Raw genomic sequence first — 22,334 nt, forward strand, 5'->3', positions numbered from 1 at the left:
ACTGCACCTCCTCTTACTTCCCGCGTCACTGCTGCCGCCATGCCCGGAGGTCTCCTCCTCGGGGACGAGGCTCCCAACTTCGAGGCAAATACTACCATCGGCCGCATCCGTTTCCACGACTATCTGGGAGACTCGTAAGTGGCCACCTCGTCGCCCTGCCCTAGCCTCGGGTTACGCCCGAACTCACTCAGAGGTGCCTTCCCTTTTTCCTCCCTTCGGTCCTCCTCACCGCTCGGCCCCCAGCTCGTCGCCCGTCTCCTCCCCGCACCGGTTCCTGCACGTGCGTCTCGTCTGGCCGCTTCTTCGCGGCGGCGCTGCGGAGGGGCAGCGACCCTCCGGCCCACCCTGCACCGGCCACTTGATAGCCTCTCGCTTCTCGGCCCCCGCGTGGTTGGTCTGGCTCCCGGATGAGGAAGGGGGAGGGGAAACAAAATTGGGTTCCCGCGGGTCCCAGGAACGGGAGGCCGGTGCGGAGGAGAGTTTGTCCATTTACTTCCTGTTGGGTAAACTGTGCGAGTAGCATGGTCCAGCCGAGGCCCGGAGCAGGCAGGGGCCGGGCAGCATCGGCGGTCAGTTCCCGGGACTCGTTCCCAGGGTCGTACCTCCCTCCCTGCCTCCGTTCTGCAGTTCATTCCCGGGGGAAGGTGGGTAGCCAAGGCCAGTCAAAGGGCACTGCTGCTGGCTGAAGGTTTAGGAAGGGCCCAGCGTGTTATCTGAGGGTTCTGCTTGCTGCAGTGGTATTTGCAGGCTTCTCAGCACAAAAAAATTTAGACCACCAGCTGCCAAATTGGTGGCTGAAAGACTTTTTGTCCAGAGCCTCCCCCAGCTGCTAGAATTTGATTTGATAGCAGCTTTGGGAGGAACCCAGAACACTGTTTGCGGGTGTGTCCCTTATTCCAGAACTTACAGCACCCTGAGGGAAGGGCTTTCTGAGGTTGTTCAGTTTTGCAGTAACTGTGGATAGGTCATGGACACCAACGCCTCCCACTTTGAGGCCCTTTTGTTTCTCAGCAGAGTGCCTCTTACTGCCCCTCCCCCTTCTGCCTTGCTCCCAGCCGCACGCAGTCTTGCCAAACTGGTGACCCGTGATCTAGCCTGGCAATCATACTAGACTAGGAGTATATTGGTGGAACTGTGGTTTTACAGCTTCTGCATCAGCAAACGTCAAGATGATTAGATTTAATATGAAACATCCCAGCTGTGTCTAGTTATATTTCTGGGGTTCCAATGCCTGCACCCCTCCCCCCCCCCGCCCCCCGACACACACACACACACACACACACACACACACACTGAGCACCTGGGAGAGAATCTTACACACGCACACACACACACACACACAGCACCTGGGAGAGATTCTTACACACACACACACACACACACACACACACAGCACCTGGGAGAGATTCTTAGGCCTAACCAACCTCTTCGAAGTGTGTTAGTTGCTCAGTTGTGTCTGACTTTTTGTGACCCCATGGATTGTAGCCTGTCGGAGAATCCATGGGATTCTCCAGGCAAGAATACTGGAGTGGGTATCCATTCCCTCCTGCAGGGGATCTTCCCAACCCAGGGATCAAACCCGGGTCTCCCATATTGCAGGTGGATTCTTTACCACCTAAGCCACTGGGGATTTTTTTCCAAGCACTGATTAAGGGAAAAGGTAAGTTCTTTGAAAGAGAGGACTAGGCTAGAAAAAGGATGAGAAATGGAACAGTCAGACCTTAAAAGCAGGCAAAGACTTCAGAAATACAGACCATGTCCGGTCTCATACTCAAGGATCTAGTTATTAGTATTTCTCCAAAACTCCATGGGATTTTCAAAGAATGTTTCTTCCCATTCTTACCTACAGCCCCCAACCACATAAAACAAAATCTTGCCAAAGCTCTTAGGTTGTATAGATTAAAGCTAAATATTATTATGAAGCATATTATTGTAGCAATAGTTATAAATGATGTCACCATTTAAGCTGACCCTAATTGTTTGGATTTTTTGTTGATCTGATTAAAAGTGGTACCTTCTCAGGGAATCAGCAGGAGGAAGATGAGAGAGAAAACTGCATCTATAAACAAATAATACACAAGTCTGCCTTGGGTCAAGTATGGGAGAGTACTATTTCCTGCCTTACCCCAAAAATAAGTTTGAGCCTTTTATAACACTATAATAAATGGATTGTGCCAAATAGAATTTTTCCCAACTCCATTCTTCATGTGATTTCAGTTCAGACTGTCAATTTTTGATCAGATGTGTTTTGAAGAAAAAAAATTACAATTTCAAACATTATGGGTACCTACCCTTCCCCTGGACAACTGGAAACAGCCAAGGGGTTTGGGAGCTTACTTAATGAGTTTATTGAGCCCAGTCACCATATATATGTGACAGAAGCAGCTTCTTCCCAGTACATCTTCACCAAACAAAATGTGGGTTTTTCCAGGGGGTTAGTGAGTTGGGACCATCTCTCTTAAAGGAGGAAACCTTTTTGTCTTTTGAAAACGAAGAAGGAAGGAAAGGGGATACTGTAATTGTATTCCTCTGAAGAGTAGCAGTAGGGAGACTTAGAAGGGAACAGGCCACAGTAAGACATTCTCAGGGGTTATCCTGTTCCTCGCCTGGAGCAGACTATAGAATGTGGCTTCTGAAGGGGAGGATGTGAAGTGGCTTCAGACAAGTTTTCTTAACATGATTCAGCAAAACAGTCTCTTGACTCACAATGCAAAGAGAAGGCCTGGTTTTTCTAACTAATCACCTCTTTAACAATACAAGAGGAACTGCCCTGTTCATTTTTTTTCTCAACTTCTGGAGACTTTCCTTAAGTCTCATCAGACCCTTAAATAGATCCTTCACCATGGACTCTAAGGCCTAGATTGTACTCATAACTAGATTATTTTTATACATTTTAAATAAATCTTATTGCCCTTTATATATATATAAAAACATACCACACCCTCCCACAATCTTAAAAATATTACCTTTCTCTTCCCAGTCTTGCCACAGGGCCATCCATCCTTTTTATAAGAAAGTCTTTTCCTTTCCTGAAACCTTGGGAGCTGAGTGGCAGATGTAGGTGGGAATTAGGTACCCTGTCTCTGCTTTCTTATTTGTGCTTCAGGAAATTTGGCAGACTTCAAGGAGGACAGCGTGGCGTCTAGGCTACCGTGAGAAATCTACTAGTTTAAGGTCCCGCTTTAATGTTAAGTCAACTAGAGTGTGGAAACTGAGTGTTAGATTTTCAGTTGAAAGAATAGTTTCCTGCTGCCCAGGAGAAGACAGTACTCCAAAGATTCTTGGTGACTTAGCTTGAAATGTGCTTAAAATTTATACAAGTTTAATCTTAGGCAATGATGATTTAGATAATACTATTACCCTAAGGATCTGTAGTTGTAGAAATCAACATTGAAGGCTATATTTTTTCTACCCACTTGGTCTAAAGGAAGAAGAAACTGCACGTGAAGAGATAGGTGAAAATCTTAAAATGCTGTTGTTTTGTCAGGGTACAAATATTGGGTGTCCTGTTTAGCAGGTTAGATCAGTAAACTAGTTTTACAAAAGTTTTTATATCTTCATGTAAAAGAAGCCAAGTGTCAGCTTTAACTTTACATATAAATAGAGGATAGAAGCCTATTTATTTCAGGTTACATAATGTGTTTATTATTTAAGTCAGGCATTGGTCTAGATTCAGGCATACTGGCTCATCCATTATTGGAGGTGAATGTCAGCATATCTGTGCTTAGAAAAAAATGTAGAAAGTGTAAAGGAGGGGGGAAGCTATTTTAGTAAGTATTTAGTTTGAATAGCACAGATTTTTTTTAGCTGAAAAGGACTCAGGGTAGCTCTGGAGTTACTAAAGTAGGCAATACCCTGACAGTCTTTTTAAATATTTACCATATTGAATTTCATATATTTGATTGAATTGGGCATGAAACAGGTTTTTCTGGAGATAATTGAAAAGCATTCCTCAACAAAAAAGTTTAAACGTGATTGTCTTCATGCGTGCATGCTAAGTCACTTCAGCCGTATCCCAACTGGAGTGGGTTCCCATGCCCTCCTCCAGGGGATCTTCCTGACCCAGGGATGGAACCCACATCTCTTACATCTCTTGCTTTGGCAGGCGGGTTCTTTACCACTAGCACCACCTGGGAAGCCCAGTTGTCTTCATAAGCATTCATTTTAAAAAGAAAGCCATTTTTGATCTAGGATTTGTGATTTCTCACTGTACGTGATGTTGGTGATCATCTCTTCATTCACTTGTGACCTTTTTTCCTTATCAGATGGGGCATTCTCTTCTCCCATCCTCGGGACTTCACCCCAGTGTGTACCACGGAGCTCGGCAGAGCAGCAAAGCTGGCACCAGAATTTGCCAAGAGAAATGTCAAGATGATTGCTCTTTCCATAGACAGTGTGGAAGACCATCTTGCATGGAGCAAGGTATTACCTGTTGGCAAAGCTTTGAGGTTACAGATCATGTTATCAATTTTATAGAGTAGCTTGGCTTTTTTGAGGTGAAGGTGATACTTTCTTTGATACTAAATGATAGAGGGTAGGAATTAGCTTGATTTAGGATAGAATAAAGCCAAAGCATATGGTTCTTTGCTTTTCATGGGTGTAATGTAATGCCTGTCATGCAAATAGCAGGGTTGAGAGTTACTGCATAGCAGTCATTGAGACTACAGTGGCAGAAGGAAGAGTTTATAGCCAATGATATGATACTCTTTAAAGTATAGGAACACACCCAGGTTCATGTTTCCTGGTGAGCTTGTGCCTTAGAATTTTCAGAATTGTGATCACATTAAATAGGAAACAAGTCCCAACTTTACACCTGGTTATGTAGGAAACCTCAAGGTGCCTGCAGCATGAAACCATATCCGTTGTTATTTTAGTGGTGGTGACATGATAGACTGCTAGTGACAGAAGGAAGAAAGTTAAGCTAATAGAATTAAGAAACATGGTATAATTTGTTATCCATTTCAGAGTTCATGAATGCTACGTTTATCCTGTGGCGTCTCTGTGGCGAAATCCACAGAGGTTCTTAATCTGCGATGCCACCAACTCTTGTTTTACTTTCACGGCACCACTGAATACATAGACCTTATTCCAGCATTAAGTCTTTTTCCTTACTTCCTAAAACTCTACCCAGATAAATTCCTCATTCTCCAGTCAATAGTTTATACTCAGACTTGCCTACATGTTTCATTAATATTGCTTCCTCTCCCTAGAATGCCTTCCTTTGCCTTGTGAAAATTGTATCCATCCTTCAAGGCCCAGGTCAAAGTCATACCCCGTCCTTAAACCGTTTCCTAGCTCAGCAGTCTTACACATGGGGAGGCTGGTGTACTTCAGCTTCTGCCTTTTGCATATTACCATCTTGCATTTGTTGCAGCTTCTTATGGAAATCATCTAACCAAATTAGAAGTTCCCTTAGAGGCAGGAACTTTACTTATCTGTGTCCCACATGTACTTACCATAATGCTTAGCCCACCTCAAGTGCAATTTCAATGCCAGATCAAATAATAAAGCTAGATTTTTTTTTTTCCCCAAAAAAACTTCCCAGGATAGAAAAATGAATAAAGTTTTTTCACTAGGGGAGGAAGGCATAGAGCGGAAGCAAGTACATTGTCCTTCAATTCAGACTTGGAATGCTTTGCTTTTTATGTGGATTTCACCCTAGTGTAAATTCACCTCTGCCTTTTTACCCATAAGAGATTTACCTTTGACTTGTTCCTGAAGTGAATATTCAACTCTCTATTCTTTTTGCTCTAAGATTTGTATTTCTTCTCATTTCTTAATATCTTTGTTTCAGTAGCTTAATGTCTGAGTCAGGGTGCTTTTGAGGCAGGGGTCAGATCAGTACCATATCTACAGAATTATCTTTGCCTGTGACATAATTTCTGGATGTGAACTCATTGTTACTGATGTTTTTTTTTACAGTGTTTGGGTACCCAGAGGTACCTGAGATTGACGTCTTAACTCTGTATTATTCCACTTTTAGAGAGTTTAATGCTGCTTTCTCAAAGCAATAAAAACACGCTGAATTTGAAGAGCCTTGGGCATGAAAAGGCTCTAGATTATAACCTAAGTACTATACCCTACTGTTATTTCTGTCAGTGAACAGTTGGGATAAGGAGTGTTCATTTATTAACTTTCTTATTAAAATTGTGTAGAGAAATTATTATGATTATGGTCCTCTCTTCCCTGTCTTACAAAATGATGGCTGTTAACTGATTGCATTTAGAGAATATGCCTGCTTTAGACTTCCCTTTTTCCCTTTCCCCTGCATTTCAGGATATCAATGCTTACAATGGTGAAGAGCCCACAGAAAAGTTACCTTTTCCCATCATTGATGATAAGAATCGGGACCTTGCCATCCAGTTGGGCATGCTGGACCCAGCAGAGAAAGATGAAAAGGGCATGCCTGTGACTGCTCGTGTGGTAAGTTGTGTACTACTAGATAATCTGACCAGGCAGCATCTATCTGAGTAAATGCTTGGGGCAACTAAAGTAAATGAATGAGTATCTCCAGTTAGGAAATAAGTCTGTGCTGACACTCTCACTTTTTATCTAAATGCTGGTACAAAGTAAAATTTTCAGCTAACTTAGTAATAAACTGCTTAATTCACAGCTTTTGAAAATCTACATAAAAAGTTATCCTGTCATCTAGAATAGTGAAATCTTTTGCTATAGTTCTCCTGACAGCCCTCTTTAAAGCAGTGGGTCATAGCCTTCTTAAGGCATCTCTTGTTTTGAATTCTTATTTGTTCTGTCCTTATCCACCAGAGAACAAACTTATTCCCACATCTGCAAAAATATACAAAATTTTGAGGACCAGTGTCAACTCCCATTGGGCTTCCCAAGTGGCTCAGTGGTAAAGAATCTGCATGCCAAAGCAGGAGATGTGGGTTTGATCCCTGGGTTGGGAAGATCCCCTGGAGTAGGAAATGGCAACCCACTCCAGTATTCTTGCCTGGGAAATCCCATGGACAGAGGAGCCTGGCAGGCTGTGGTCCATAGGTCACAAAAGAGTTGGACATAACTTAGCGAGTAAACAACACCATCAACTCCCATTAGTATTATTTTTATGATCATTTTCCATAGTTAACGTAGTACCTTCCTGAGGCCTTTTCTGGATTCAGTTCACAAGTCAGTTTTTCTTACTGAGGCAGCCAAAACCAAATATAATTCCCTTCAAGTTTAGAAATATAACAGAGAAGAAAATCATAACTATTCCAACTACCCAGTTTGTTTGGCATGTCTTTCTAGATACTTGGGGGCTTTTGTTATTTTGTTTTGTTATACCCTTGAACATTTTTAATGACTAAAGAGCCTTATAAGAGGCTTTAATATCAAAAACACTCAGAGAGTTCTTCCTGTTTATGTGTCTGTGTACTTCTCAGGTGTTTATTTTTGGTCCTGATAAGAAACTGAAACTGTCCATCCTCTACCCAGCTACCACTGGCAGGAACTTTGATGAGATTCTCAGAGTAATTATCTCTCTCCAGCTGACGGCAGAAAAGAGGGTGGCCACCCCGGTTGACTGGAAGGTAAAGATCCTAAAAGGGCAGAAACCCATCTTGCCTAGAGGGCCTATGGGGCCATCTGAATGGCTCCCTTTAGGGTGTTATCTAGGGCTCTGTTTCTGGCATGCAGATATATTGAGAGGATTTTTCCTCCTGGCTGAGTTTAGGATTTACTGCGAGGCCATTTTTCAGTGTCTTTAACACCTTTTATACAAAATACAAACTCCCTATATTTCTAACTTTTAGGTTATTTGGACAGATTAACTGGTTAGAATGATTCCTTTTCCTAAATAAAAGGATTAAAAAAAAAAAAACTTGAACTCTTCCCTGATGGCAAATATTTATAGCAGAACTTAGTTTGACCACTTAAGTCGTGGGTATAAAACTATTTGGTATATTAATGTCTTGAAACATTTCTCTTAAGCTCCAGTCTTTTAAACCTATGTAGAATTCTCTGAAACCTGTCATGAATTTTTAATCTCTATTATTCCGGCAATATGTAGGACATGGATAATACCACAAGAGTTTCTTAACGTCACTACATTGTTTAATCCGATAACCTGAATACCTGGTCTTGTTATTTTGTTTCTTCTGACTGGGAAACCATTGAAATTCTGTGTCCATTCATTGAACCTATGTTTACTGAGCCCAGACAGTGGGCACTGGGATTTAGCAGTGAACAATCAGTGTAAAGTCCCTGCCCTCACAAAATTTACATTCCAGTGGGTAAAGACCAACAGTAAAGTTTACAGTATCTTAGGTGACAGTGTATGACAGAGAGTAATCATGCAAAGGTGGGGAGAAGGGGAGCAGAGGTGGGAGGAGTTGCTTTTATATTTGGCTGTCAAGGAAGGAAGGCTCTTCTCTGAAGAGACCTTTGGGGAGGACGTAAAGAAAGCAAGAGACCAAGTCATGCATCTTTAGGAGGGAAGAGCCCTGCAGGCTTAAAGGACCAGCTAAGGAGTTTTCCTAAAAGTGAGCTTGGCACGTTCAAGGAACAGGAGAGCCAACATGCCTGGAAAAGCAGCAGCAGGAGATAAAGGTAGGGACCAAGGGTGAAAGAGGAAGCTAGGTTCAGTCCCACAGGGTAGTGAAAAGGACTTACTTAGAATAAATTTTAAAATGCAGCAGCAAACCGTTACTGGGTTTAAAGCAGGACTATTTCTTATTAAGGTGGGGAAATACTTCTCTTCCCAAAAGTGTCAAAGATCAATTTGTGAAAGCAAAATTCCTTAGGGGGAGAGAGCAAAGCAAAGGAGACTTGATTATTCTCATCATGAAAGACTGAACTTCACCATTCTCAATGTCTTTTCAATAGAATGGGGACAGCGTGATGGTCCTTCCAACCATCCCTGAAGAGGAAGCCAAAAAACTTTTCCCTAAAGGAGTCTTCACCAAAGAGCTCCCATCTGGCAAGAAATACCTCCGCTACACACCCCAGCCATAGGCTCGCCATGGAGATGGTTCTGGAGCTGCCCACTTAGCACCATGAGCCAGAGGATGCCAGCTGTCCATCATGTTTCCCCACAGCAGTCCATTAAAAACATTCTGGTGTGATCACAGCCAAGGTCTTTAGGTTGCTCTACTACTGGCTTATTAAATGAAAACAGCACTAAAAATTTCTTGGGATCCTTTGTGCCTTCAGCAGCTTTCTCCTCTGTTCGTATATCTTCACACTCTCTGCTGACTTTCTTCGAAATATGGGACTTACTTGGATCTCTGCAGGGTTTATGACCAACAGGTGGTATCAGTTTACGGTTGAAAAAGCCTGCTTTGCTCCATCATACTGTGTTGACCAAAATGTTCATTTGGCTTTTTAAAACCTGAACGAACGTTTTGGCCAAGCCAATAGAATGACTATCAGGTTTGGGGTTTTTTTTTTTTCTGTTCTAATCAAATCCTCTGTTACCCATTTTGGGAAGGAATAGAACTTGGGGTTCAACTTCCTCTGTACATATCTACATGTGTAACCTAAGAACTTAGAGTAACCCGCAAGTTCTTCAGTATTCCATGTTTTGATCACAACTGGGAGAAAAAACCTTTTCAATTCAGTACTTTTCTAGTAGTTAAGTGAAAGATGAGCCTGGGGAGAGAATCTTTAAATATTTTGCTATCAAGAAAATTTTTCAATAAATTTCTGTTGAAAGCAAGAAGCTACAGAAAAGGCTCCACTTGCCTGCCGGAGAGGTGGAGCAGAAGGCATGAGCAACATGACTGTGCCAGGTGCCTTTTGGAGAATTTCTGGCTGTCAGTCTGTTCGACGATGATGGGCATGTGAAAGGGCCCACCGTGGGAAGAGGGAAGAGGATGACTGAAAATGTTTTATTATCTATTCTTGCAGTGGGGGAGGGAGATATTTTTCTGATTTTTGCTTCTTAGGGATCAGCAAATAAATCCTTTGTCAAAAACGTGATCAGAGAATTCTGTTGTCACATTTTGAAGTACTAGTTCAGACTCATGTCCTGAAGGCAAGACGTCTCCTCGCTAGGACTGACACTGATGCTTCTCTCCAAAGATAGGTGTATAAAAGTTCATGTAATGAAAATGGAGGAGCTGCTGATGAAAATGTGATCCTGCCACATCTCCAGGCCTACTTTGCACCTTTGTATTAACTGGGCCCTGTGGAATCTCTGACCCCTGCAACAAAGAGCTCCTCTAACCTAATACCTTAACAGGGGTGCTGGATTTAAGTATACCAATCTTGAGGGTGATGGGACATATTTTGCTTTTCTGGAAAGAGTATGCTGCTGCTAAGTTGCTTCAGTCTTGTCCAACTCTGTGTGACCCCATAGACAGCAGCCCACCAGGCTCCACTGCCCCTGGGATTCTTCAGGCAAGAACACTGGAGTGGGTTGCCATTTCCTTCTCCAATGCATGAAAGTGAAGTCGCTCAGTCGTGTCCGACTCTTCGTGACCCCATGGACTACAGCCTTCAGGCTCCTCCATCCATGGGATTTTCCAGGCAAGAGTACTGGAGTGGGTTGCCATTGCCTTCTCTGGAAAGAGTATGAAGGATTCCCAACTCAAGAGTCTCTCAGACTTAGTATACTGTCCTAGGTTTAGAAAGAAGGGTCCCATACCTTGTATAATCTCTTGCATGTAGCCCTCTATACTTTTATTGAGTAGAATAACGTAAAATCTGATCCCTGGTGCCGTGTTTTAGAGAAGTCATTACTTTTTCATTTCCGTGGTTTCACCACATGTAAAATTTGGGTGATGCTAAGAAGGTTGAGAAGGAAGGTGAAAATTCCAAGTCATATCCTTGGGAATGCTGGTCTGAGAGATTTAACTGGGCTGGCATCTTGCTGTCACCTTTTCTCCAAGTCACTGTGTTTTGTACATAAAGAACCAAGACTATCTGGTGCTCTTTAGCACATCTCTTCTGAGTAACCCCTGGCTCCTCAAATCTTGTCACTTCCCTGCTAGGTTCCCCACTGCTCTCTTCCCTTGGCTATTCACCTTCAGTCCTGCCTCTCAGAGAGGGTCTGGCTTAAGTCTAAATCTCCAACATTAATTATTCACACACGAGTCTTACCTTTACTGATTGATGGGACATTGGCCATTAAGTTTATAAATTCAAAATCGAATTCATCAATTATTCCCCCAATAAATACATTGCCCCTCCTATCACTCAGGCATCCAAACCTTGATGTTTTGTTTAGCTATATCTACCCTACCCACATAGATTATGTCCATACAAAAATGCTGAAAAACTCAAGGAAAAGGGAGGTCATGTACCCACAAATTAACTGGTTCTACCACGAAGCAGCCATGAGGCCATGGGAGTGTGAGAGTAGTCTCCAAAGGTAAAATGTTACATAATGAATGTATGTTGAGGGGGTAGCAGTGATTATAAGTCCTTTTTTTTTTATTTTTTAACTTGGCATGGGAAGGAGAATTCCCCTTTCCAGAATTGTTGCTCTCAACTTTATAGGGAGAATAGATTTAATAAGATTTAATAAGTCCAATAATTTATTAAGTGAAAATGAATTATATGGCTGTTGTGGCTATGAGAGAAGCTTAAGAATTTAAGAGGCAGTCTACTGGGTGCCTTCTCAAAGAATCAGCAAATGCTTTTGCTAGAAGAGATAGCCATCTAAGATTCGGAGTGACTTGAGGTTGCTGGGTGGTCTTGCCAAAAGTCTGACCTTACCTCCAACCATTCCCCTGAGGGTAAGAATCCTCATTGAGAGGCTCAGGAAGGGGTAAGGAGCTAGAATGGCTGGGTCTAAAGGGGCATAACAAGATGCCACTTGGATGCAGTGAACTGGCACAGTTCACAGTTTGATTTGACCTCCACCGCTTTGGGCAATGCAAACTGAGGAAATACAACTTTGATTCAAACTTAAAGGATGCGTTAACTAGTTAAAAAGGCATTGCCACTTTGTCAGTGATTGGTTCAGCAATGAGCACTGAGACACAAATAGAGGATCATGAGTTTCTACAAGAATTCTTTCTCAAACAAGAGCAACTAGAAGCCGTTTTTCTCTCACACATTGAATATAAACAAAAAAACATGAGATACTGATTGCTGCTGCAGCTAACTTACAACCTGGGAGCAGGGATCCAGCCATAGAATGAGGCTGTAAAGGTCAACAGCCAAGTTGAGAGAAAGGAAAACATCTGACCTTTCATGATCTTCACTGAGTCTAACAAGTGTGAACCCATCCTACCTCTGGACTACTATAACACAAAATAATAAATTACCAGATTTCCTTGGTGGCTCAGTGGTAAAGAATCTTGTCTGCCAATGCGGAAGACATTCATTTGATCCCTGATTCGGGAAGATCCTGCATGCCACAGAGCAACTAAGCCCGTGCGCCACAACTATTGAGCCTGTGCTCCAGAGCCCAGGAGCTGCAACTACTGAGCCCACGTTGTTGCCACAGCAACTGAAGCCTGGGCTCCAGAAGAGAAGCCACCGCAGTGAGAAGCCCACACACCGCAACTAGAGAGCAGTCCCCACTCTCCGCAACTAGCGAAAAGCCTGCGCACTATGAAGACTCAGCACAGACAAAAATAAGGAAAATTTTTTTAAGTAATAAAAATAAATCACCTTAGTGTTTAAGCATTTTTGAGTTGGGTTTTCTGGTACGAGGACAAAAGCGTCCTAACTGATACACATAGAATTAAGTGTTCTCTGGTTATTTCAAATAACATGATAACGTGCCTCATAAGATTGTAGAGCAGGCATCTGTTTTTTTGCTACTTCTTTACCCCCTATCTTGTGGAACTCAAGCTTCAATATGCATTAAACCACATGAGGAGTGTGTTAAAATAAGCTGGCCAGGGCCCTTCCCCCAGACGTGGGTTCCACGTGGGTTCCAATAAGTGGCCAGAAGTTCTCCATCTGTCACCACCCAGGTGATCGTGATGCAGTATACAGCAGACGCTGCAGTTCACCATAGCCATTTCCCCTTATTCTTCATGAAAAATACCCAGATTGTATTAAGGGTGGCAAGTTGAGGTGCCAGTTAAAATTCATCTTAAGATGATAGGTGGGTGTGGTCATGTGACTGTTGGCCTGTGGTGGGGTCTCTTCCTGAAAGTGCCTTGCCTCACTGAAAAGCAAATGGGATGACTGAGTTACAGATGTCATTTTGTCACCCTGAGGATAAAAGTCACAGGCCAAGGATGAAAGACAGGGAGTCTGAAAGGAAACCGGGTCTGTGATAACTTAGACAGCAGACAGTCGCGGCTGCAGGACTGCTGTTCGGTGTGGCTGCACCTAACGTTTGTTGACACATAAGTGCTCCACAAGCCACTCTGAGAAATACTGCCCTATTCTAGGTATCTGGAGGGGCTTGACTTTTTCTCTTGTGTTTTCTTCTATTCTTTCTTCTATTATGGTTTTCCCTGGAGTAGAGAATCGTGTATTCTTTTAAAATCTTGTTGAAATGAAAAGGAATAATGGACCCTAAATATTAAACAATCATCATAAAATTCAATTTTATTTGACTTTTTTAAGTAAAATGAAAAGTGATATTAAATAGTTCTATGCAATGTAAGACTGTTAATTTCTCCTAAACTGCTTTTAATAACTATGGAACGTGGTTCCATTTTTCAGTATTTACTAGATTGAGGATTTACTAGATTTTACTCTGTAAAATGTTAGGGAGGCACTAGTTGTAGCAATAACACAAGTCAAAATTATAGTTCTTATGCTTTAGATAGTAGTGGGTTAATTGTACAATGCTTCTGATAACTTCTACTCTATCATAGGTTGCTCTCAGCTGGATGCAGGATTTCATTTGCTAAACCGTAAGTTTAAGGTATCTGAAGGATTTTGAACATCTCAAATATAAATGCAGCTACTTAAAATTAGAGCTTTTGCAGCAGTCCATCAAAATTGTTTGTAAAATAAACGCAGAGGTAAATTGCTTTAGCAGTTTGTGAGTAAACTTGCCAGGTAATGTTTCAGCACTTGGGTCAGGATATTAGCTCCGTCTCTAAACTGACTCCACGAATCATGTAAGCGCCATTAAAGTCCTTTTCTAAAATGGGATCCAGTTTCCAACTATAAAAGAAAGTCAAAAGTAAAATATGAGACTATGAGCATTTCAGAAAAAAAAAGAAAAACAGTAAGTGCAATCGGAAAACCTACTGAAAAGTTTCCATTTAATTATCTGGAACACTCCCTTTAGAAGAGCTTACATATTAAAGACTTTGAGTAATTAAGTAGGTGTGCATCGCTATCCCAACAAGCATTATCTTGTAAAGAGATACATTCACTTAGTTAGAGTAGTGTATCAAAGTTCACTTAAAGAGAAATGTGAGGAGAGCTGAATTCCTGTTAACTTTGTGACTGATTGCAAGGTAAACTGGAAACTTTTCTCCTAAATTGTAATGAGAATTTTTTAAATAAGGGGACCTGGAAGAGACTGGAAAGCGACAAGCCAAATTGCTAGATGCCTAACGAGGTGTCACATTTGTGAAATAGATCCCTTTAAGAAAGACAGAGGATGACCTAGGAAGACTGCCTACAAGGAATTCAGTTGCTTTGTTTAGAGGAACCAATAACCATCAGTTTGGTCAATGCAACTTTCCTTTCCCCAACAGACACACTGCAGACCACCCTGATTGTCATAAATGATAGTCATAGGCCCAGAATTTCTATTAAAAGTTTCTTAGGGTGGTGATCTGGTTGGGGGTGTGATGGTCAAGGGACTTATGAAGCTGCATTTCCACAGCACATCATTTTTTCATAGAAGACATGTTTTTTTGGAGTGACTTGGCAACTGCGGGAGGGAGGGTGCTAAAGGCTCCTGAAGCCCATTCTTGGCACCACTGTTGTTGCTACATGGCCCACTCCTGCGTTTGCCCACCGTCCTGTTGCTCTGTCATAGTTGTCTTCTCCAATCCACTCCGCTCAGCAGTGGGCTCTGGCCCAAGTGAACTCTCTTAGGGGCCCTCACAGAGATCCCTTGAGTAACAAGCTTTGCCGGCTACCCTGGTCCCCACCAGACTTGCCTCCATATTGTCCTTGCCCAGTGTGACCAGCCCTCTCCCTCCCTAACTCTAGGCACAGTTTCCAGCACTTCTCAGACTTTTCTAAATTAGTTCTGATTGATGAGGAAACTAGGAAAAAATGTCATCAGGGCAACACCTAACTGACTCTCCCTAATACAATATTTGGAGGCCTCTTGTTTTATCTTAAATTCATGCAAATTTGTCATCCTACTCCATAGTATGTTTATTTCAATATACATTTTAAATAACCTAATAGTAAAATGAGTTAATGTCTCCCTTTGAAAGATTGTCAAATAAAATTGAAACCCTAGGAAAATGCCCATGATCAACCTGGGCTCTATACACCCACACCAGAGACCTACAGATCCATGGGAATACACACTCCAGAGATAAACATCCATAATTAAATGCTAGTGTCTCACTGTATGATGGATGGGCCTCCTCATCCCTGATCCCAGATCCCTGATCCCTACTTTGAACTAAATATCAGGGGAGGACTTCCCCGGTGGTTAAGAATTTGCCTGCCAATGATCCCTGAGTTCAGGAAGATTCCACATGCCAAGGGACAACTAAGCCTGTGTGCCACAACTACGTGAGCCTGCGTTCTAGAGCATAGGAGCTGCAACCATTGAAGCCTGCATGCCTGGCACCTGGGCTCTGCAACAAGAGAAGCCACTGCAATGAGAAGCCCGCACACCACAATGACAGTAGTCCCTGCTTGCCAGAACTTGAGAAAGGTCACAGATAGCAATGAAGACCTAGTGCAGCCAGAATTAATTTTTTTAAAGTAAATAAATAACAGGGAAGGGAATTGGGAGGGGAAAAATTGGGAGAGGGAATCATGGCAAAATTACGATTTTCAAAAATATTCTATAATTTTAACTGTTAAGTAATTCAGGTGAACTCTAATCCCAATTTTCCCGTATTAAAGTGTTGCCACTAAGAGTTTTTTTTCTCGCCACCTACATGTTGCTACTTGACTTCACAATTTATTTTCACTGTGTAGTTTAATAGTCACAATAAGAAAAATCCAAAGTGTCAAGTTAATTACCTAATCTTTTTTCTTCCACTGGTAGTTTCTCTTAGTCATTCCAAGACCAGTGTTGCCTGAGCCAATTCAAAAGAAACGCATAAAAGAGAAAAATTACATTAGGAATTTCAGAGTACTGGTAGCAAGAGGATATTCTGAAATCTCAGTTTACTTCCTCCCTGTAAGTCTCCCCATTCAAATGGGCTTTTTACATTTTTCCCTCAAGGAGATTTGTGATCTAGGCTCCCAAAAATCCAATACAAGGGCTGGCAAATCCAAATGAGAACAGGCAGGTCACACAGACCGAGTGGTTTGGATATAACACAAGAGGGAGGGTGTGGACTGTGGCAAACCACAGAGCACCTGCTTCCTGTGTAGGAGCCAGCGATGCTCAGCTCTATCTGGTTGTTGCCACACATAGATAAAAGGACTGAGTGTTCAAAGACTTTCCAATTTTTTTTTTAAGAAAAGCTCAAAATTTGTATTTTTTTAAATGTGAAATTTCTGGATGTTTATACTTCACAATTTTAAAAGAAAGTTTAAAAGAAAACACAGATGTAAGCCAAATACAGCGTACTGGCTGGATCAAGTCCATGGGACTGCCACTTGTGACTTTCATCCCAGACTCATTGGGGAATGCAGATAATATATTTCCCTCACTCTAAAAGTTCCGCCAACTCAATAGCCCTCGGGGTGCCGTACGGGGGCTGACACTAGACCCTGAGCTCCCAGCCTTGCCATATACTCCTGTGCTCCAGGAGTGCTGTGAAAGCAGCAGAGCAGCAGACCTAAAGACACTGTGAAGGCTAAATTAGAGGAGCAAATCAAGGATGCTTGTGTTTTCAAGCTGAAGTAGCTGGGGAAATGGTGACCCTGGGCTTGGTAAGGCAGGATGCTAAGCACTGAACGAAAGATCTTGAATGCATTTTCCCTACAGCAAGGCCTTCCTAGAAAGTCATCTTTACAGTATGCTTAGCACCATGATATAAGCAAATGGGCACTCATATGCACTTAGTGACAATAATTCTGTAGTGACTATCAAAGTCACCTCAAAGCAAGTCATCTGAGTTTTGGTTGTGACCATGGCTTGGACTATTCCATGAGCATGGGTTAGAGTCTATATTCTCTTTGGTCTTTGAGAGAAAACCGGATCCCACACCTGGGCCTGCTGTGTGAGTCTATTCCCCCACCCCCACTCCTGCTCTGTCTCCCAGCAGCACTATGGGGCTCCAGCCTATAGGATCAGAGTAAAGGTAGCAGCTGCTACCCCCAACAGGGTTGTGGAAAGAGACACACGAGAGAGTCAGAGCCACCTGGACTTCAGTGTCTGAAAGTCTCTGAAATGTGACCTCCCAGAAGCAGTGTGGCAGCCAGGATGGAGAATGGAGACAGATGACAAACGCACACAGCGCCCTCAAATCATTTTTTAGAATACAATGAAGCTCATGTATCAAAATTTTTTCTCAGTGGTTTGCCTACCACTAAAGAGCTACCCCCTTACCCATGACCTTGGCATTGCCATCATTTTTGTCAGGCGCAGGTGCTTGGATAACCAACAGCTTGCTTAAATCTGAAGTTCCCTGCACCTAAAGGAGAAAAGTCAAAATCAGTCAAAAGAGCATTCTCTGACCTCTAAACTGGCTGCCTCCTAGCCTTTCCAAAGAATATAAAAAAATAAGCCAAAACATAGAACTAACCTCCAACCTAAGCTCTATCTTTTTCATTTCAAATCCTTTTTTACCTTGTTTCAAAGAGTCTTGGATAGGTGGGGGATGGGTAGGTGGATGGATGGAAGGATGGAAGAAAAGATGAATGAATGGATTCTTACATGGCTTACTATGTGAAAAAGTAAGTGATCAAAAATGTAAAATAATTTTAAGAAGTCTTGGACCAGAAAATTATCTTTTGCATTTTTATAAATATCAGAAATGAAGTTTCTACACCTTACTTGTAACCAATTTGGAAAATGGAATCCCCAGCATCCACTGAGTTACTTTTATTCCAACATTGACATTCAAGGGCTCAGGCCCTAGCCTTCCCAGATAGGAAAAAAATAAGCGTTTTTCCCTGAGCTTTTGCCCAACGGCCACAAAATCTGCCCTCCCAGAATGCAAGCAGCATACGTAAGTCACATATAACTATCATTTCTAGATATTACCACATTTTATCCCATTTAATCCCCACAAGAACTTTATGAGATGGCTGCTGCTATTATCCTCATCTTAGTAAGAGGAACCTGAGGGTCAGAAGGCATCTTTCTAGGTGCCTAGCCTCACACACCTCATGGGCACAGGCATCAGGTCTTAAATCCAAGTATGCCTGCCTCCAAACTCTGGTGTCTTAACAAAACTATGGGGATTGCTCCCGTGGTCCCCTACCCCTTATTTCAAAGTTAAAGTGATTTTTCACTTCCTATTAAAAAAAAAAAATTGTAATTACCTTCACCTTTTGAACTGTTGAGGGGTTGACAAAATAAGTGTGTTAGGAAAGTGGCAAATGCACTCTTTAGGAGCTTAACCAACTTTTCTAGGACTCGAGTTTTCATTAAATTAACGACCTTTCTCAGCCTGAACAAGCAGAAAGGGTCTCTCCCCAAGAGGAGAAACTTGTTACCAAAATAAAGAGATGTTAGCTCTTCTCACAGCCTCTTAGTCCTCCTCATACTTGGGCTCTGTCCTCACATCACTGTGAGGTCTAACAGCAAGTGGCTTCACCCATTAGGGACCTGGCATCTATTCTTCCCATCCCCTGTTACTTCCCCCTTCCTTAGAGGCATGGAATGATGGGGTTTAGGGTCCTCTATTGAGTTGTGCCCCTAGGCCCTAATGTGGCAACAAAGTGACATGACGCTGACGCATCTCCCTTCTTATCGACCAGTGCAGATACTTCCAGAACCATCCTAGCAAGCAGTGTCACTGCCTTGCACACAAACTAGGAAAAATGCTCCCCATCCTTCTCTAGGGAGGCACAGCCCATGCCAGGGCAAAGAGCTTGGCAAGCAGAGAGTAGGCAGATTCCTGCCCCACTGGACCCTCAGGTACACTCTCATGCAGGGCACAACTTGCACAACACAGCACCCAAGCCCTGGGGACATTTTGACTGTTTTGTTAAGGGCACGTGAGAATTATAGGGTCTTTCTAGGTTTAGAGAAACCTAAATTTCTTTAAGGTGGTTAGTTGAGTTTTTAAAGTCACTTATGGGGCACCAGGAAAAGCAGAAGACTCTTAAGAAATGACCCTCCTTACCTGTTCACAGGTTTTAGGTAAAATGCAAGGTGCAAAATATGGTACCTCCGTCTTGGTATCAATAACACTGCCATACACAAGAATAACAAATTTCATGTTCACGTTATCAATAATCATTTCATTATAGCTTGATAAAGTCTCCACATATGCATGATTAAGCATCACACACTTCTGAAACTTTAGGTCCTACAATAAAATTAGATTTTTTTCTATAAATCATATAAAATAACACATGATATCAAGAAGAAGGCATATTCCACATGGAAAGATGTTCAACATTGTTAATCATCAGGGAAATGAGAATGGCTATCATCAAAAAGACAAGTAACGAGTATTGGCAAGGATGTAGAGGAAAGGGGGAATCTTTTGTGGACTGTAAACTGGTGCAGCCACTATGTAAAATAGGAAGTTCCTCAAAAAATTAAAAATTAAACTACCATATGATCTACAGTCTCACTCCTGGGCATATATCCAGAGAAAAGATACATGCATCCCAATGTTCTCTGGACCATTATTCACAATAGCCAAGGCATGGAAACAACCTAAATGTCCAACAACAGAGAAATAGATAGAGAAGATGTGGTACATATATCAGATCAGATTAGATCATTGGCTCAGTCATGTCGGACTCTTCGCGACCCCATGAATCACAGCATGCCAGGCCTCCCTGTCCATCACCAACTCCCGGAGTTCACTCAGACTCACGTCCATCGAGTCAGTGATGCCATCCAGCCATCTCATCCTCTGTCGGCCCCTTCTCCTCTTGCCCCCAATCCCTCCCAACATCAGAGTCTTTTCCAATGAGTCAACTCTTCGCATGAGGTGGCCAAAGTACTGGAGTTTCAGCTTTAGCATCAGTCCTTCCAAAGAAATCCCAGGGCTGATCTCCTTCAGAATGGACTGGTTGGATCTCCTTGCAGTCCAAGGGACTCTCAAGAGTCTTCTCCAACACCACAGTTCAAAAGCATCAATTCTTCGGTGCTCAGCCTTCTTCACAGTCCAACTCTCACATCCATACATGACCACAGGAAAAACCATAGCCTTGACTAGATGAACCTTTGTTGGCAAAGTAATGTCTCTGCTTTTGAATATGCTATCTAGGTTGGTCATAACTCTCCTTCCAAGGAGTAAGCGTCTTTTAATTTCATGGCTGCAGTGACCATCTGCAGTGATTTTGGAGCCCAGAAAAATAAAGTCTGACACTGTTTCCACTGTTTCCCCATCTATTTCCCATGAAGTGATGGTACATATATACAATAGAGTATTACTCAGTCATAAAATAGAATGAAGTAATGCCATTTGCAGCAACATGGATGGATGGACCTAGAGATTGTCATACTAAGTGAAAGAAGCCAGACATTGACAAACATGTGACATCATTTATTATGTGGAATCTTAAAAAATGATACAAATGAACACATATACAAACTTATGATTATCAAAGAGTGAGGGAGGGATAATCACATACACACTACTATATATAAAATAGATAGCCAACAAGTATGTACTATATCGGAGAAGGCAATGGCACTCCACTCCAGTACTCTTGCCTGGAAAATCCCATGGACGGAGGAGCCTGGTAGGCTGCAGTCCATGGGGTCACTAAGAGTCGGACATGACTTGAGCGACTTCACTTTCACTTTCCACTTTCTTGCATTGGAGAAGGAAATGGCAACCCACTCCAGTGTTCTTGCCTGGAGAATCCCAGGGATGGGGGAGCCTGAGGGGCTGCCGCCTATGGGGTCATACAGAGTCGGACACGACTGAAGTGACTTAGCAGCAGCAGCAGCAGAAGTATGTACTATATAGCACAGGGAACTATACTGATATTTTGTAATAATCTATAAGGCAAAAAGAATATGAAAAAGAATATAATATATATAACTGAATCACATTGGTGTACACATGAAAATAACAAAACTTTATAAATCAAACATATTTCAATTTGTTAAAAAAAAATCCATGTGTAGGTATTTGTGTGGACATAGTTTTTTAATTCCTTTGGGTAAATATCAAAGAGAGTGCTTGCTGGATCATATGGCAACAGCATGTTAGTTTTGTAAGAAACCACCAAACTCTCTTCCAAAGTGGCTGTGTACCATTTCACATTCTCACCAGCAATGAAGAGTTCTTGTTGCTCCACACCCTGGCCAGCATGTGGTGTTGTCACTGGCCAATTAATAGGTGTGCAACAGTATCACTTCCTTCATGGATCACTGCCTTGTTGTGGCAAAGGGGCTTGCATAACACAATGAAGCTAAGAGCTATGCTCTGCAGGGCCACCCTAGACAGACAGGTCATAGCAGAGAGTTCTGACAAAACGTGATCCACTGGAGGAGGGAATGGCAAACCACCCCAGCGTACTTGCCATGAGAACCTCATGAATTCTTTAAATCGTCAAAAAGATAAGACACCAAAAGATGAGTCCTGAAGGTCTGAAGGCGTCCAATATGCTACTGGGGAAGAGCAGAGGAGAATTACCAATAGTAATGAATAGATTCAAGGGACTAGATCTAGTTAACAGGGTGTCTGAAAAACTATTGACAGAGATCCATAATAGTGTACAAGAGGCGGCAAACAATACCATCCCAAAGAAAAAGAAAAGCAAGAAGGCAAAGTGGTTATCTGAGGAGGCCTTACAAATAGCAGAAGAAAGAAGAGAAGCAAAAAGCAAGGGAGAGAGGGAAAAGTACATCCAATAAACACAGAGTCCCCAAAAATAGCTAGAAGAGACAAAGAAGGCCTTCTTTAATAAACAGTGCTTAATAATAGAAGAAAACAATAAAAGGGGAAAGACTAGAGATCTCTTCAGAAAAACTGGAAACATCAAGGGAACATTCCACCCAAAGATGGGCACAATAATGGTAGAGATCTATAGCAGGAGAAGAGATCAAGAAGAAATGGAAAGAATACACAGAAGAACTATATTAAAAAGATGTTAGTGAACCAGATTACTACAATGGTGTGGTTAGTCACCCAGATCCAGACATTCTGGAGCGTGAAGTCAAGTGGGCCTTAAGAAGCACTGCTGTTAATAAAGCTAGTGGATGAGATGAAATTCCAGCAGAACTATTCAAATCC

The 22,334-nt window shown here is 42.3% G+C and overlaps 3 protein-coding genes across 6 annotated transcripts in view; 1 reads left to right on the top strand and 2 right to left on the bottom strand.

The window, feature by feature from the left end:
* Positions 1-4,271, bottom strand: part of AADACL3 (arylacetamide deacetylase like 3) — a 160,362-nt gene extending 156,091 nt beyond the window's left edge. The window contains exon 1 of the mRNA XM_059875794.1: positions 188-4,271. The gene's annotated coding sequence lies outside the window, so the exon portion shown is untranslated. The remainder of the gene's footprint in view (positions 1-187) is intronic.
* On the top strand, positions 4-9,920 carry PRDX6 (peroxiredoxin 6). The gene is given in 5 exon segments (NM_174643.1): positions 4-134; positions 4,266-4,422; positions 6,277-6,423; positions 7,386-7,532; positions 8,827-9,920. Coding segments are annotated over 5 exon segments (675 nt in total). The 5' UTR covers positions 4-39; the 3' UTR covers positions 8,956-9,920.
* SLC9C2 (solute carrier family 9 member C2 (putative)) overlaps positions 9,504-22,334 on the bottom strand; it is a 101,323-nt gene continuing 88,492 nt past the window's right edge. For 3 of the 4 annotated variants that reach the window (XM_059875791.1, XM_059875790.1, XM_024976854.2), the window contains 4 exons: positions 19,254-19,439; positions 17,510-17,594; positions 16,030-16,085; positions 9,504-14,025 (listed from right to left, as the gene is read on the bottom strand). In XM_059875791.1, coding sequence (XP_059731774.1) covers positions 16,030-16,085; positions 17,510-17,594; positions 19,254-19,439 — 327 coding nt within the window. In that variant the 3' untranslated portion in view covers positions 9,504-14,025. Of the gene's footprint in view, positions 14,026-16,029; positions 16,086-17,509; positions 17,595-19,253; positions 19,440-20,618; positions 21,710-22,334 lie in introns of those variants that run through there. The other variant, XM_059875792.1, reaches the window with a different exon arrangement.

The sequence above is a fragment of the Bos taurus genome, chromosome 16, assembly GCF_002263795.3.
Source record: "Bos taurus isolate L1 Dominette 01449 registration number 42190680 breed Hereford chromosome 16, ARS-UCD2.0, whole genome shotgun sequence".
In the NCBI taxonomy this organism is placed as follows: Eukaryota; Metazoa; Chordata; class Mammalia; order Artiodactyla; family Bovidae; genus Bos; species Bos taurus.